Source organism: Ooceraea biroi, chromosome 14 (genome assembly GCF_003672135.1).
Source record: "Ooceraea biroi isolate clonal line C1 chromosome 14, Obir_v5.4, whole genome shotgun sequence".
Lineage (NCBI taxonomy): Eukaryota > Metazoa > Arthropoda > Insecta > Hymenoptera > Formicidae > Ooceraea > Ooceraea biroi.
This window is the reverse complement of record NC_039519.1, coordinates 5490247-5506780: the sequence shown is the minus strand read 5'-3', so window position 1 is coordinate 5506780 and position 16534 is coordinate 5490247. Positions and strand designations below refer to the sequence as shown.

Below are 16534 nucleotides of genomic sequence, written 5' to 3'. Positions count from 1 at the left end.
GTGGTTTATAACATGTTGCGTACTCTGTTTATTCAATTCGCTTCAATGATTCGCACATTTTGATAGACTGTCGTAACACTTTATTATCGTAAGATTGCGATATTCCCTCGAACAACTCTTCAAAATTAATTCAATTACATTGAAGTTGCTTTGGCTTTAAACATGTGATAAAACATATAAATTATAATAACAAATAATATTATAATAATAAAAAAGATATGCATTTTTTATTTTTAGTTGTCCTCTTATAATACTTAATATATTCAAAGTTTGTCAAAAAGAGCAAACCACAGTATATTTCGTATAGTTTCTTGTGAAATATATTAGGCTTAACTGTAATCGTCATAGATAATTAAAACGAAGACTGTTTACTTGAATCAAATTTTATCTAAATTCAGAATTTGAATTTCATTCCTACATAAAATACTTATTCAAAAGGTTTAGTCAATTGTGCATGTCTTATAAATCCTATTTTTCACGCAAATTGCAGAGAAGTTACATGCAAGATATCGAAAAACTAATCATTAATTCTGATCACAGATCACAGATGTATCCTTCATTTCACAAAACGTGCATTCTTTTGTTATAAAACTCGCGAATTTGCACATAAAGTGGAAGATAGATGCTACCATACATCGGACTTGGGGAAAGTAGGCAGAACTTTCTATATGAGAAGACGGCGAACGCGCTACTCTCCGGAACTTATCGGGTATCTCCCTTTTCCCGAATCGTATCGTGTTTCGAACAACAATACCAATCTCGACAAGTAGTATAATAATGCGGTTTGGGACGCAAAGGCAAGCGCAACAACGTATAAGGAAAGATGAATTCGACGAATTCCTTTACATTTGCATTATTATTTTGTAATTCAACGAACATTTTATCACGTGTATAGTTTATATGGATTCGATATTAATATTAATATAATTATTTAAAAAATGTAATTTTATATGAAACTTGTTTACAAAAATTTATCAGCGTACATCAGACATGTTTATTATTATATATTGTATTATTTATTTTATTAATTATGTTATCCTACTAATTAATATTATATTGTAGAGGAAAGTCCCCGATTATGAGATACCATATCGATTTTGCCGAATGTAAGGAAATCTATAGGCAGAATTTAAAAATGTAATACGTTCTCTTGAAGAGAATTTAATAAGCTTTAGGTTGGTCAAATGAAAAATCTAATTTTAATATTATTTTTTCTGAAAATTAAACAAATTTGAAAAAAGAGCTTTACGTAAGATCGCGGAAGTGTGCTCCTAATATAAGATAGCTTGAGAAATCGGTGTTAAAAGTGCAAAATACATCAGTATTGCAAGTAAAAAACTTTATTAGATATTTTTACAAAAATACTGCTGCCACAGCCTTCGCCAAATCTTCACGATTCCACTGTCAACGCTTCCTCGTTTCTCTAACTTCCATAGTCAGATTCTATAAAAATTAAATACACAAAAATTCATAATATAAATTCGTATTAATTTTTCTTTAACCTTAAGTAGTATTTTCTTTCTTTTTATTACACTACATACTCTTCATATTCGAGCAATAATTATCTCATATTAAGAGTACCCTGAATATCTCATTATACGAGCCACGCGCCTAGCGGTTCCGCGATCATGAAATCTAATCTCTACAATTAAGCAATTCAACAAATCGCGTATTTTCCTGTCACTACGATTCTGCTCTATCATTGCATACTGAATTTATTGCCAACCATTTCCTTATTATGTAATAAACAAGGTTTAAAGACTTACCTTAAGTTCCTTTGACATGTTCACAATTTCACAAACCTTTTCTTGCAAAAGCTAAACGCAATAACGAACAATGAATTTTTCACTAAATATATTTTACACCAAGAGTAAATAAGTTTATGGTGGAATTAACAGATGGTACTCACTAGTTTAGCAGAAACTCCATTATCTCATATTAGGAGCATATCTCATAATAGGGGATTCTCCTCTACATATAATCGATTTAGTTGCTTAGTTATGGGAAATGCATGCATATTTATTTATTTCCAGGTTTCGCGTGAAACATAAAAAAGAAAAGAACATTTTCTGACATCTCGTGTAATTCCACAGATATTCTAAAATTCACAAGTCATCGTTTATTACTCATTTTACTTTATCCTCTTTCCCATAACACTGATAACACAATAAATTTATTTAAAAAGATATTTCTGTTACTTGACGGATAAAAGAAACTTAATTTCATACATAAGAAACTTTCTGACAAACAAATGTAATATATATGTAATATATACATATTTCGCAGCAATACCATGCTTGTGGCTCTCCACGTTACATGTTTGCTCGTGTAATCCGACTTTAATCCCAAGCGAGCCACTCGTAGATCTTTAATCCTCTTGTCCGTGAGTAGAAATCTCCGCGCTATCGTTTCCTACCCGAATCTAATCTCCACGAGTCACCCATTTCTTACTCTCATTATATCACTGAACCTCGTCGGTCGAGTGGTTTGCGTTGTTTTGCGTCGTCACTAATTACTTTTCCCATTTCCTTCAGCTATCTTTCAGCCTCTATGACCTGCAAAAATCACACCTCAGGGAGAGTGAGTTAATTACAGCCTTCTGCAACATAAAGTGTTCTAACAAGAAAATATTTAGAACAGTCATTCTTTGATCTTGATAAACGTTAGATATATTTTAAGATAACTCAAAATAACAGACACGTATCTTATTAAATGCTTAAACTTAATTTTGTTTTAATAGTAGTTTAATGAAACGGCCGTTTGCACATTGTCTAAACAATAAATGTATTTATATAATTTAATACTTTTATGTACTAAAAATAATTTTAATAAAAGTTCGAATAAAATTTTAATAAGCAAAGAAAAAAATATATAGCTTTTTATTTATTACATGAAATTGATTATACATATATATAACAATTTCTCAATTCAACTAATATTTTAAAATAAGTTCTAATGTTTTGTTCAATTTTGTTATAATTAAATATGCTCCTCACTATCGTCAGCTGTAGATTATAAATTAGAAGAATAAGGAAAGCGAAGCGAGAGTGAGTTAGAGGTGGAAACTCATTGTGGAGAACACTTCAGACTAGCATCATCAGCAGTATTCAAAATCTTTCCTCTCCACCCACTATCATTGTTCGACCGTTTGGCGCTTTGACCGCGACCTCCACTGCTGTGCACCTGCTTTTTGACTCGAAACTTTGCCGATAACCCATATTCAGCATAGTTATGTGCCGCACGAAAAACTTTAGCCTTGCAACGTAAGCACTACACAGTCGAAACAACCAAGGTCAAGTGCACATTACAAGAAGCAATCAAATGCAAGTTGATTCCATCTCTTAACACTTGATATTCTTATAAACTTTTTATTACAGCATGTTATTAAAATACTGTAATTTTAATTTGATTTTATATATTTTTATGTCGATTTTTGTCAGTTCATGCACAAATAACTACACAGGTGAAGCCAACATTTCCTCTACGCAAAGCAATGTACTATACATTAATAGTAGCAGACCTACGGTCGTAGCCAACCGAGCTAACGAGTTTGCTAATCCCCCAGTAAAGGGATGTCTCCACCAAGCGACCCCATAGATCCTGTTTAAGTTTGCATCGATGAAAGAAGATGTCCGTTGCCAAGATCAGACAAAGACAATTACTTTATGGGATTTGTAAACTCCACGCTTTAATCCACCTATTACTATTACTATTTAAAATTATTTAACAATTTTTTAATTACTTTAAAGACTATCTTTCTTATATAATCATTAACTTTATTTAAATTAATTTCATAATATGTCGATGTTTTATTTCAATTTAAAAGTTCTCATTAATGTCACAAACTTGTAAAATACATATAATGAGCTATAACTATACTAAGCCATAAAGCATAAAAATCATTATCCTTTAGATAAGTGCTCACACACGTGATTAATACTAATATAACATTGTAAGCTATTATCTAAAAGATAATGATTTTTATTTCTTTATAGATTAGTATGTATTTTACAAGTTTTTGACATTAATAAGAACTTTTAAATTGCAATAAAACATTGACATGTTATGAAATTACACGTAACTGCAAGCAAAACATAATTGAACAACTCAGCTGCGTGTCCTTGTCAAACGTACTGTTATATGAAAAACCTGTGATTGCGAAAACGTAAGCTTCAATATCTGCGGATATTGCGGAAAATAAAATTAGTCACTTTGATTGTCCTCGGTGCATGCATAATGTAAAGTACATGTTTGTCATTACATATACGTGTATCAGGAAACGTGATGATTTCTAAGTTGCGCCGTTACATGTTTATGTTCCATAAGTGTAAATGAATTACGATAATACATAATGTTTCTATTATATATATATTTTTTATTTCACTTTATTTTTTACTTTAAAATATAATTTTTGACCTGTAATATAATGGGCCCAATTGCTTAGCTATTTCGTGTTCCATGCTGCAGCCTTCAAATTAGTTCGTCCATAAATTTCACTTGCGCAGTCCTAAAGAAGAGATTTGGACTCGATGTCGCAACCGCAGGCAAATCGCTAGTATGATGCGATCCTACTCGTAACATTGCTATCGTTATATCTCGCTACGCAGATAAAACGTAATAAAACAGTTGCGCAACGTAACGTGACTCGTAACGATAACGACATTGTCATTAAAAGGTAGAGAATCGCCATACTTCAACGTTTTTTTATACATGACGATAAAACATGGATACAACTACATTGAAGTAGTCAAACCGTCAGTTCTTCTCGCAACCGCCAATTATCAACACTAGAAATAAGTCTAGTCATCATCATTACATACCAAAATAAAATATCATTTTAACACTGCGAAACAGTATAGTCCAAAAGATGTTTGAATAATGTTTCTAAGTTATTCAATATGTCTGTGAAGAAACCTTCTTCATGTTATATTGAAATTTAAGTAATGGCATGGTTATTTTTCTTTTTTCTGTAAAACCTTTAAGAGAATCTTTTATGAAGCGATTGTTTTATGCGATCAAACTTCTAAAAGCTATTATAATTATAAATGTACGGCTTGACACAGCTATTATAATTAATTATAAATGTGCAATAGAAGATCGAACTGCCTAAAGATTCAAAGAGCTTCGATATCTTTTCAACAACTACCGTGAATGAAATCATCGTTTTACTTGAGCAATTCTTTTATCAATCTATTTTACAAGTTGTTTTGATTTGAGAGTGGTTCATCAAAAATCAATATACATTTAATATTGTAAGCACTTTTCTTTCTGATATCTCTCTAACATAACGTACATAAAATTGCATTAATTTGCAAAAGTATAATAACATATTTAAAACGCATCTTAATATACAGCAAATGCTTCTTCTGCATTAATATGCAATAAATGATTTTTTTAAATCACTATTTCTGATTTTTTAAATCTCTATAGCTTTTTGTTGTAATTGATTCCTTTCAGTCTCTTTGCTAGATCGACACAACTGAATTGCACTGCTGTCGATAGTGGTGAGGGTAAACGTTCAAAAGAGACTGCGGCACAGGAACTGGTGTGTAATCTTTCGTAGGAGTTTCATCGCGATGGATCGTTGGGTAGGGAAAGTCGCATTGGTCACCGGAGCGAGTGTCGGAATCGGCGCAGCGATCGTGAGAGAGCTTGCGAAAAATCGCATGAAAGTGATTGCCGTCGCGAGAAGATTAGAGAAACTGCAGGAATTGGCGGCAAATATCAAAGGCGAATACAAAACCGATATTTATCCAATGCAATGCGACGTCCAAAAGGAAGAAGATATTCTCAGAGTGTTCAAATGGGCAAACGAGAAACTAGGCGGTGTTGATGTATTAATTAACAATGCCGGCGTGGTATATCCTGAGCCGATTATAGGTAAAGTGCAATCTTTTCCTTTTTTTATTCATTCTTTTTCTTTTCAACATGATTTAGTCGCAAACCCTTTTCGCATAGCAACGAAATTCATAAAATGTCTAGATGTATTATACGTAATATCTCGAAGTCGCACCTTGCGACAATACAAATATTTAAGGTTGACTTTACTCGTAAAAATCTTTTATATTTGTTACTTATTGTTGATAGAGGGAAAAACGGTAAGCTTTCAAAACATTATGAACGTGAACGTGGTGGCAGCGGCAATTTGTTCACGAGAATTGGTGCAATCCGCCAAACGGCGCAAAACACCGGCTCATATCATTAATATCAGCAGGTATTGAACATGATAATCAATGCAATGCAATTAAGTTCATTCTATCCATTGGAATTTCGATGTGTGTAAGTTGTGTAATTTGTATCCTTATCAAATATGGTTTAGTGACCATCTTGTAATAGTTGCATGCGATTTTTCTCCTTTCTTATGTAAAACTATAATCTTATTGGTGTATATGTGTGCATACGTGTTATTAATTCTTAAATTTGCAAATAATAAACAAAATTATTCTATGGTATTTTTAATAGCCATTTTTGTTACTTGCAGCATGGCAGGGCATTGTCCTGAGCTAATTACTTACCCAATAAGTGTCTATCCTGCCAGTAAATCTGCTCTTAAGAGCATGGCAGCAACTCTACGTAATGAATTGATAAACTCCAAGCTTGACGTAAAAGTCACGGTAATTAAACCTTAACATTATCATAATATTATATAAATTATTACATTACTACTTGCAATTGAGTCTACAAGTATGCACTATAATGAATCAGATTCAATATAGTGTTATGCGACAACTCTTTATAGCTTTCTCTTAATTTAACTTATATTGAGACAAAAAGTTCATAATTTTATTTGATACTATTTGATAATATATATTTGATACATTACTTTTCTATTAAATATCGTATGATAATTGCTTTTTTGCAACAATGATAAAACCATGTGTCCTAAACTGTAATAATTCTTTTTTAAATAGAACATCAGCCCCGGAGGAGTAGAGACGGATATGATAATGAATGTTGAATCTTTTATTAAAAATCATAGTATGGGTCTTCTACTAGCTAAAGATATTGCAGATATGGTAGTTTGTGTTTTAAGTGCACCACACCACGTGCAGGTATGACTAGGAAAAAATACATAACTATCATATATAATCTGTTAATTTATAATTTTATTTATAAAATATGTTTAGTAACGAAATGAACATTATGTTTCAAGAAATAACAAATTTCAATGATGTAATTAATACATGATCTATTCTTGAATTATGTATGTAAAAATATTTTATGTCGCCATGTAGCTCAATTTTACAAACGCTAATATATTGTCCGAGGAATCCACATCAAATATTTTAAAAATTTCGCTTTTAAATTAATAGTTGTAGAAGTAAAGAATTTGGTTTCAGATAATTATTATATACACAAACATTTATTCTGTTTCAGATATGTGAAATGATTGTCATACCGTATAAACCTTCAACTAAAGCTTCACCGTTGGTGTTTAATAAATAATTGTACCGTGAATGTTTTGTTATGAAAGTGTGAAAAACATAAAATATATGAAGATTTTATTGGATTAATTCTTCTTTTATTTTATTACATTACAATATATTTATGATAGAAGAAGTGATGCATTTCGGCTAGCCTGGACACACGTTCGCACTTGCAACATCCGTATAATTAACGAGTGCTATCAAATATAATAAATTTTATAAACCCGCAGAACAATAAATAGTAATTAATAATTCGGCCTACTTAGTTATAAACATAAAAAAAACACAAAATTCATTATCGTTGCAAATCGAAAGTAGAAACAGTTTCGCATTGCAAAACAATGTAATGTAGAGATATGCAAATCTTTTAAAGTTGTTCAATAAAGAAATCTTCTTCATGCATAATCAATTTCCTGCATATTTCTAACATGTTTCTGCTATCCAAGCAATTTTTTTGCAAATAGTTGTCGCCAAAATATATTTATGACTTATTTTTAAGATATTTTCAACATGTATACCTGCATTAATTGCAAAGATCCTTATTGTTGGAATAAAAAGAACATTATAATAACAAGTAAATTTCGAAATGTCTACTTTTACATAATTTCACAACCGGTTAAAGTTTTAGTTTCCTCCATGAATAAATTAAACTTAATTACAATACCGTCGGCGTTGGTGAGGCTAAACGTTCAAAAGAAGCTATGACAGTCAGTATCTAATACTTGGAAGAATTGTCGCTGTGATGGATCATTGGGAAGGAAAAGTCGCATTGGTCACTGGAGCGAGTGTCGGAATAGGCGCATCAATTGCGAGAGAGCTTGCGAAAAATGGCATGAAAGTGATTGCCGTCGCACGAAGACTAGAGAAATTGCAGGAATTGGCAGCAAATATCAAAGACGAATACAAAGCCGATATTTATCCAATGCAATGCGACGTCCAAAAGGAAGAAGACATCCTCAAAGTGTTCGAATGGGCCCACGAGAAACTAGGAGGTGTTGATGTATTGGTTAACAATGCCGGCGTGGTACATCTTGAGACGATTATAGGTAAAGTGCAATCGTTTCCTTTTTCTTCTTCTTTCTTTTTCTTTTCAACATGATTTAGTCGCAAAAACTTTTCGCATAGCAACAAAATTTACAAAATGTCTAGATGCGTTATAATAGCTTAAAGTTGCACGTTGCAATAAAGTTGTCTTTACTCGTAAAAATCTTTTATATTTGTTACTTTTTGTTGAAAGAGGGAAAAACAGCAAACTACCATCACATTATGAACGTAAACGTGATAGCGGCAGCAATTTGTTCACGGGAATTAGTGCAATCCTCCAAACGACGCAAAACACCGGCTCATATCGTTAATATCAGCAGGTATTGAACATGATAATCAATGCAATGCAATTAAGTTCATTCTATCCATTGGAATTTCGATGTGTGTAAGTTGTGTAATTTGTATCCTTATCAAATATGGTTTAGTGACCATCTTGTAATAGTTGCATGCGATTTTTCTCCTTTCTTATGTAAAACTATAATCTTATTGGTGTATATGTGTGCATATGTGTTATTAATTCTTAAATTTGCAAATAATAAACAAAATTATTCTATGGTATTTTTAATAGCCATTTTTGTTATTTGCAGCATGGCAGGGCATTGTCCTGAGCTAATTACTTACCCAATAAGTGTCTATGCTGCCAGTAAATCTGCTCTTAAGAGCATGGCAGCAACTCTACGTAATGAATTGATAAACTCCAAGCTTGACGTAAAAGTCACGGTAATTAAACCTTAACATTATCATAATATTATATAAATTATTACATTACTACTTGCAATTGAGTCTACAAGTATGCACTATAATGAATCAGATTCAATATAGTGTTATGCGACAACTCTTTATAGCTTTCTCTTAATTTAACTTATATTGAGAGAAAAAGTTCATAATTTTATTTGATACTATTTGATAATATATATTTGATACATTACTTTTCTATTAAATATCGTATGATAATTGCTTTTTTGCAACAATGATAAAACCATGTGTCCTAAACTGTAATAATTCTTTTTTAAATAGAACATCAGTCCCGGATTTGTAGAGACGGATATGATAATGAATGTTGAATCTTATATTAAAAAGTATGATATGGGTCTTCTACTAGCTAAAGATATTGCAGATATGGTAGTTTGTGTTTTAAGTACACCACACCACGTGCAGGTATGACTAGGAAAAAATACATAACTATCATATATAATCTGTTATTTTATAATTTTATTTATAAAATATGTTTAGTAACGAAATGAACATTATGTTTCAAGAAATAACAAATTTCAATGATGTAATTAATACATGATATATTCTTGAATTATGTATGTAAAAATATTTTATGTCGCCATGTAGCTCAATTTTACAAACGCTAATACATTTGTCCGGGGAATCCATATCAAATATTTTTTAAATTTCGCTTTTAACTTAATAGTTGTAGAAGTAAAGAATTTGTTTTCAGACAATTATTATATACACAAACATTTATGTTTTAGATATATGAAATGATTGTCGTATCGCATAAAATTTCAACTAAAGCTTCACCGTTGGTGTTTAATAAATAATTGTACCGTGCATGTTTTGTTATGAAAGTGTGAAAAACATAAAATATATGAAGATTTTATTGGATTAATTCTCCTTTTATTTTATTACATTACAATATCTTTATGATAGAAGAAGTGATGCATTTCGGCTAGCCTGGACACACGTTCGCACTTGCAACATCCGTATAATTAAAGAGTGCTATCAAATATAATAAATTTTATAAATCCGCAGAACAATAAATAGTAATTAATAATTCGGCCTGCTTAGTTATAAACATAAAAAAAACACGAAATTCATTATCGTTGCAAATCGAAAGTAGAAACAGTTTCGCATTGCAAAACAATGTAATGTAGAGATATGCAAATCTTTTAAAGTTGTTCAATAAAGAAATCTTCTTCATGCATAATCAATTTCCTGCATATTTCTAACATTTTTCTGCTATCTAAGCAATTTTTTTGCAAATAGTTGTCGCCAAAATATATTTATGACTTACTTTTAAGATATTTTCAACATGTATACCTGCATTAATTGCAAAGATCCTTATTGTTGGAATAAAAAGAACATTATAATAACAAGTAGATTTCGAAATGTCTACTTTTACATAATTTCACAACCGGTTAAAGTTTTAGTTTCCTCCATGAATAAATAAAACTTAATTACAATACCGTCGGCGTTGGTGAGGCTAAACGTTCAAAAGAAGCTATGACAGTCAGTATCTAATACTTGGAAGAATTGTCGCTGTGATGGATCATTGGGAAGGAAAAGTCGCATTGGTCACTGGAGCGAGTGTCGGAATAGGCGCATCAATTGCGAGAGAGCTTGCGAAAAATGGCATGAAAGTGATTGCCGTCGCACGAAGACTAGAGAAATTGCAGGAATTGGCAGCAAATATCAAAGACGAATACAAAACCGATATTTATCCAATGCAATGCGACGTCCAAAAGGAAGAAGACATCCTCAAAGTGTTCGAATGGGCCCACGAGAAACTAGGAGGTGTTGATGTATTGGTTAACAATGCCGGCGTAGTACATCTTGAGACGATTATAGGTAAAGTGCAATCGTTTCCTTTTTCTTCTTCTTTCTTTTTCTTTTCAACATGATTTAGTCGCAAAAACTTTTCGCATAGCAACAAAATTCACAAAATGTCTAGATGCGTTATAATAGCTTAAAGTTGCACGTTGCAATAAAGTTGTCTTTACTCGTAAAAATCTTTTATATTTGTTACTTTTTGTTGAAAGAGGGAAAAACAGCAAACTATCATCACATTATGAACGTAAACGTGATAGCGGCGGCAATTTGTTCACGGGAATTAGTGCAATCCGCCAAACGGCGCAAAACACCGGCTCATATCGTTAATATCAGCAGGTATTGAACATGATAATCAATGCAATGCAATTAAGTTCATTCTATCCATTGGAATTTCGATGTGTGTAAGTTGTGTAATTTGTATCCTTATCAAATATGGTTTAGTGACCATCTTGTAATAGTTGCATGCGATTTTTCTCCTTTCTTATGTAAAACTATAATCTTATTGGTGTATATGTGTGCATATGTGTTATTAATTCTTAAATTTGCAAATAATAAACAAAATTATTCTATGGTATTTTTAATAGCCATTTTTGTTATTTGCAGCATGGCAGGGCATTGTCCTGAGCTAATTACTTACCCAATAAGTGTCTATGCTGCCAGTAAATCTGCTCTTAATAGCATGGCAGCAACTCTACGTAATGAATTGATAAACTCCAAGCTTGACGTAAAAGTCACGGTAATTAAACCTTAACATTATCATAATATTATATAAAGTATTACATTACTACTTGCAATTGAGTCTACAAGTATGCACTATATTAAATCAGATTCGACATTGGTTATGCGACTTCTTTATCTTTCTAAGAATTTAACTTATTTGGGAATCATGATTTTCTCATGATTAACTCATGACTGTATTTGATACTATATGTTTGATACATTATTAATGTTCTATTCAATATCGTATAATAATTGCTTATTTTGCAATAATAAGGGTAACAACATGTGTTTTACAATGTAATAATTTTTTTCTAAATAGAACATCATCCTCGGAACAGTAGAGACGGATATGACAGCGCATTATGCGTCCTATATTGAAGAGAATAATATATGTGTTCTACTAGCTAAAGATGTTGCAGATACAGTAGTTTGTGTTTTAAGTACGCCACATCGCGTGCAGGTATGACTAGGAAAACATATATGTATAATTATCATATGTAATCTGTTAATTTATAATCTCATTTATACAACAAGTGTAGCAAAGAAAGGAACATTATGTTTCAGTAAACAACAAATTTTAAGTGATATAATTAATACATAATGTTCGTGAATTATATATGTGGGAATATTTATGGGGCAGCTCAATACGACAAACTCTAATATTATTTGTCTGGGAATGCAAATCAAGTGTTTTTAACAGTTTGTTTGTAAATTAATAGTTGTGGAGGCAAAAAATTTGTTTTAAGATAATTAGCATTCCGTATTATTTATACAAACATTTATTATGTTTCAGATAACTGAAATGAGTGTAGTACCCCACTTACCTGCAAGGAAAGCTTCAGAGTTGGTAAAATAATTGTATTGCGCACGTTTTGCTATGAAAGTGCGAAATACAGAAAATGAATGAAGATTTTATTACATAGGATTTATAAAACCGCAGAACGATAACTAGTAATTAATAATGGGGCCTGCTTATTTATAAACATAAAAAAACGATATTACATTATATTTACATGCATTACTATTATAAAGAGAGAATATACAGGTACACACATGTATGTAAACCTACAATACAAATATTGTTGTCATTTACAATAAATTATAGTTAAATATAGTAAATGTAACCGTTTTTATCTCTCAGTGCATCATTGTAAAACGTACTATTACAAAAGAAATCTATGATTACAAAAGAAATAAGATTCTTCGACGTACATGATAGAAGATAATCAGTATATTTAGTTATCTTTCGTGCATACATAATGCGCCTTTGTCATTGTGTATGTATATAAGTGTCATTATATGATAAGATATTTTCTAAGATGCAGTATTACATACACATAATACATGACTATAAATAAATAATGATGATGTGTAACAATATTAAGAAACTGAGAAATCGTCGGTAAAGAAATAGGTATATAATAACAGGCCCTAAAATAAAAGTCAAAATAAAGGTAAAAGTAACAAAGACAATTAAGAAAAGTTTATCACAAGGATAAGATTTCACAATTTAAATATATTAATATTAAAAATATGTGGAGGTATGTAAAAATAATTTTACATACATTGTAAAAATAATTTTACATACCTTCACATATTTTTAATATTAATATATTTAAATTGTGAAATCTTATCCTAATGATAAACTTTTCTTAATTGTCTTTGTTACTTTTACCTTTATTTTGACTTTTTATATGTTTTTTTAGATTTACACACACATACACGTATAATCATTAAAACAATACGTAATGTGTTGCGCAAAATATGAAGCTCCTCTTTATACATATAAAAAAACAAACCTTCAACATTATTTGCATGATGAAACATAACTCATGCAACTACGTTGGTATACCGTCAATCGTGAAAACTGAAAAGTTCTATTTAACACAGCAACTTAACCATGAATAAGCACAAAATTCATTATCGTTGCAAATCGAAAGTAGAAACATTTTTGCATTGCAAAGCAATACAACGTAGAGATATCCAAATGTTGTAAGTTGCTCAATAAAACAATCTTCTTCACGCATAATTTTCTGTGTAATTTTATCGTTTTTGTACATAAACAATTGTTTTGGAAGTTGACACAAAAATATATTTATGACATATTTTTAAGATATTTTCAACATGTATACCTGCATTAATTGCAAAGATCCTTATTGTTGGAATAAAAAGAACATTATAATAACAAGTAAATTTCGAAATGTCTACTTTTACATAATTTCACAACCGGTTAAAGTTTTAGTTTCCTCCATGAATAAATTAAACTTAATTACAATACCGTCGGCGTTGGTGAGGCTAAACGTTCAAAAGAAACTATGACAGTCAGTATCTAATACTTGGAAGAATTGTCGCTGTGATGGATCATTGGGAAGGAAAAGTCGCATTGGTCACTGGAGGGAGTGTCGGAATAGGCGCATCAATTGCGAGAGAGCTTGCGAAAAATGGCATGAAAGTGATTGCCGTCGCGAGAAGACTAGAGAAATTGCAGGAATTGGCAGCAAATATCAAAGACGAATACAAAGCCGATATTTATCCAATGCAATGCGACGTCCAAAAGGAAGAAGACATCCTCAAAGTGTTCGAATGGGCCCACGAGAAACTAGGAGGTGTTGATGTATTGGTTAACAATGCCGGCGTGGTACATCTTGAGACGATTATAGGTAAAGTGCAATCGTTTCCTTTTTCTTCTTCTTTCTTTTTCTTTTCAACATGATTTAGTCGCAAAAACTTTTCGCATAGCAACAAAATTCACAAAATGTCTAGATGCGTTATAATAGCTTAAAGTTGCACGTTGCAATAAAGTTGTCTTTACTCGTAAAAATCTTTTATATTTGTTACTTTTTGTTGAAAGAGGGAAAAACGGAAAACTATCATAACATTATGAACGTGAACGTGGTGGCAGCGGCAATTTGTTCACGAGAATTGGTGCAATCCGCCAAACGGCGCAAAATCCCGGCTCACATCATTAATATCAGCAGGTATTGAATATGACATTATCAATGAAATGCAAGTAAGGTAAATCTATATATTGAAATTCCGATATACGCAAGTATTGTATATTTTGTGTCGTTATCAAATATAGTTTAGTGACGATCATGTAATAGTTTCATGAGATTTTCCTCCTTTCTTATGAAAAACTATGATCTTATTAATGTATATGTGTTACCACTTCTTAAATTTGCAAATAATAAACGAAATTATTCTGTAGTGCTGTTAATAGGCATTTTTTTTATTTGCAGTATAGCAGCGCATTGGCCTGAGATAATTAATTTCCCAATAAATATCTATGCTGCCAGTAAATCTGCTCTTAATAGCATGGCAGCAACTTTACGTAACGAATTGATAAACTCAAACCTTGATGTAAAAGTCACGGTAATTATACCTTAACTTAAAGTTCTAATATTATATAAATTATTACATTAATACTTACACTACAGTTGAATCTATAAGTACATACTATATTAAACCAGTTTGACATAGTGTTATGCGACTCTTTATATCTTTCTGATAATTTAACTTAATTTAACACTAATGATTAACTCATGATTGAATAAGCTCACGATTTAATTGAGACTATTTGATACTATATGTTTGATACATTAATGCTGTATTAAATATCGTATAATAATTGCTTTTTTTGCAACAATAATGATAAAACCATGTGTTTTAATATGTAGTAATTTTTTCTAAATAGAACATCACTCCCGGAACAGTAGAGACGGATATGATAGAATATTATGCATCCTATATTAAAGAGAATGATATCGGTGTTATACTAGCTAAAGATGTTGCAGATATGGTAGTTTATGTTTTAAGTACGCCACATCGCGTGCAGGTATGACTAGGAAAAAATATGTAATTATCATATGTAATCTGTTACTTTATAATCTCATTTATATAACATGTTTAGCAAAGAAATGAACATTATGTTTCAGTAAACAACAAATTTCAGTAATATAATTAATTCATAATATAGTCTTGAAATATGTATGTAAAAATATTTTATACGGCCATGTAGCTAAATTTTACAAACGCTAATATCATTTGTCTGGGAAATCCAAATTAAATATTTTTAAACTTTCGCTTTTAAATTCATAGTTGTAGAAGTAAAAATTTGTTTTTCAGATAATTATTATTTACACAAACATTTATTGTGTTTCAGATACATGAAATGATTGTAGTACCGCATAAAGCTTAGACTAAAGTTTCACCGTTGGTCTTTAAATACTTGCACGTTTTGCTATGAAAGTATGAAAAACATAAAATGATGAAGACTTTATGAGAACAATTTCCAAAATTGGTGTATGCGAAATTAAACGATATATGTAATATAAAAGGATCACATCGATAATCAGTCTATTTAGTTGTCCTTCGCGCATATATAATGTATACGCATTCATTATATATGTATATGTATATATCATTATGTATGATAAGATATTTCCACCGTTCTGTATGATAAGAAAATGCGCTGTTGCATATGAATATAAATGAATCATGATAACATGCAATAATATTATTAAAATCAAAAGTCGATGAAAAGATATTAGTAAATAATAACGGACCTTAAGAAATAAAAGTAAAAAAGGATAATTAAGAAATTCTTTCATAAGGATCACTTGTCACGATTTAAGAAATTAACAACAGGAAATAAAGTATATATTTTTACTTCCATCTATGGTTATAGCTCTACTTCTATATAACTTCACAATCGGTTGTACTCTCCCTTCCAGTTTCCTCGATAAATCCAACTTAATTATATGCAATATCGTCGATGTAAATGA

The 16534-nt window shown here is 30.9% G+C and overlaps 3 protein-coding genes across 6 annotated transcripts; all 3 read left to right on the top strand.

Annotated features, from left to right (window-relative positions):
- Positions 1-5532: 5532 nt before the first annotated feature.
- LOC105274792 (farnesol dehydrogenase-like) lies at positions 5533-7514 on the top strand. The gene is made up of 5 exons (XM_011331221.3): positions 5533-5880; positions 6088-6214; positions 6482-6614; positions 6912-7052; positions 7378-7514. The coding sequence occupies exons 1-5, from the start codon at positions 5577-5579 to the stop codon at positions 7444-7446; spliced, it is 774 nt and encodes a 257-aa protein (XP_011329523.2). The 5' UTR covers positions 5533-5576; the 3' UTR covers positions 7447-7514.
- A 444-nt stretch (positions 7515-7958) lies between these two features.
- LOC113563372 (farnesol dehydrogenase-like) lies at positions 7959-10085 on the top strand. Its single transcript, XM_026974890.1, has 5 exons — positions 7959-8473; positions 8665-8791; positions 9059-9191; positions 9489-9629; positions 9953-10085. Exons 1-5 carry the CDS (start codon positions 8170-8172, stop codon positions 10019-10021), a joined length of 774 nt encoding a protein of 257 aa, XP_026830691.1. The 5' UTR covers positions 7959-8169; the 3' UTR covers positions 10022-10085.
- A 428-nt stretch (positions 10086-10513) lies between these two features.
- Positions 10514-16424, top strand: LOC105274794 (farnesol dehydrogenase-like). Of its 4 annotated transcripts, none has more exons than XM_026974893.1 (5): positions 10514-11048; positions 11240-11366; positions 11634-11766; positions 15445-15585; positions 15913-16424. In XM_026974893.1, the coding sequence occupies exons 1-5, from the start codon at positions 10745-10747 to the stop codon at positions 15946-15948; spliced, it is 741 nt and encodes a 246-aa protein (XP_026830694.1). In that variant the 5' UTR covers positions 10514-10744; the 3' UTR covers positions 15949-16424. The 4 variants fall into 4 exon arrangements, with proteins under 4 accessions (XP_026830694.1, XP_026830693.1, XP_026830692.1 ...); XM_026974892.1 differs by lacking the exon at positions 15445-15585 and adding an exon at positions 12070-12210; XM_026974891.1 differs by lacking the exons at positions 15445-15585; positions 15913-16424 and adding exons at positions 12070-12210; positions 12544-13182.
- The last annotated feature ends 110 nt before the right edge of the window (positions 16425-16534 follow it).

Coding starts and splice junctions, on each gene's coding strand:
- LOC105274794 (XM_026974891.1), top strand. CDS start 10,745: ATGGATCATTGGGAAGGAAAAGTCGCATTGGTCACTGGAGCGAGTGTC. Junction 11,767..12,069: donor AGCTTGACGTAAAAGTCACG/GTAATTAAACCT, acceptor TTTTCTAAATAG/AACATCATCCTCGGAACAGT. Junction 12,211..12,543: donor GTACGCCACATCGCGTGCAG/GTATGACTAGGA, acceptor ATTATGTTTCAG/ATAACTGAAATGAGTGTAGT.
- LOC113563372 (XM_026974890.1), top strand. CDS start 8,170: ATGGATCATTGGGAAGGAAAAGTCGCATTGGTCACTGGAGCGAGTGTC. Junction 8,792..9,058: donor CATATCGTTAATATCAGCAG/GTATTGAACATG, acceptor TGTTATTTGCAG/CATGGCAGGGCATTGTCCTG. Junction 9,192..9,488: donor AGCTTGACGTAAAAGTCACG/GTAATTAAACCT, acceptor TTTTTTAAATAG/AACATCAGTCCCGGATTTGT.
- LOC105274792 (XM_011331221.3), top strand. CDS start 5,577: ATGGATCGTTGGGTAGGGAAAGTCGCATTGGTCACCGGAGCGAGTGTC. Junction 6,215..6,481: donor CATATCATTAATATCAGCAG/GTATTGAACATG, acceptor TGTTACTTGCAG/CATGGCAGGGCATTGTCCTG. Junction 7,053..7,377: donor GTGCACCACACCACGTGCAG/GTATGACTAGGA, acceptor ATTCTGTTTCAG/ATATGTGAAATGATTGTCAT.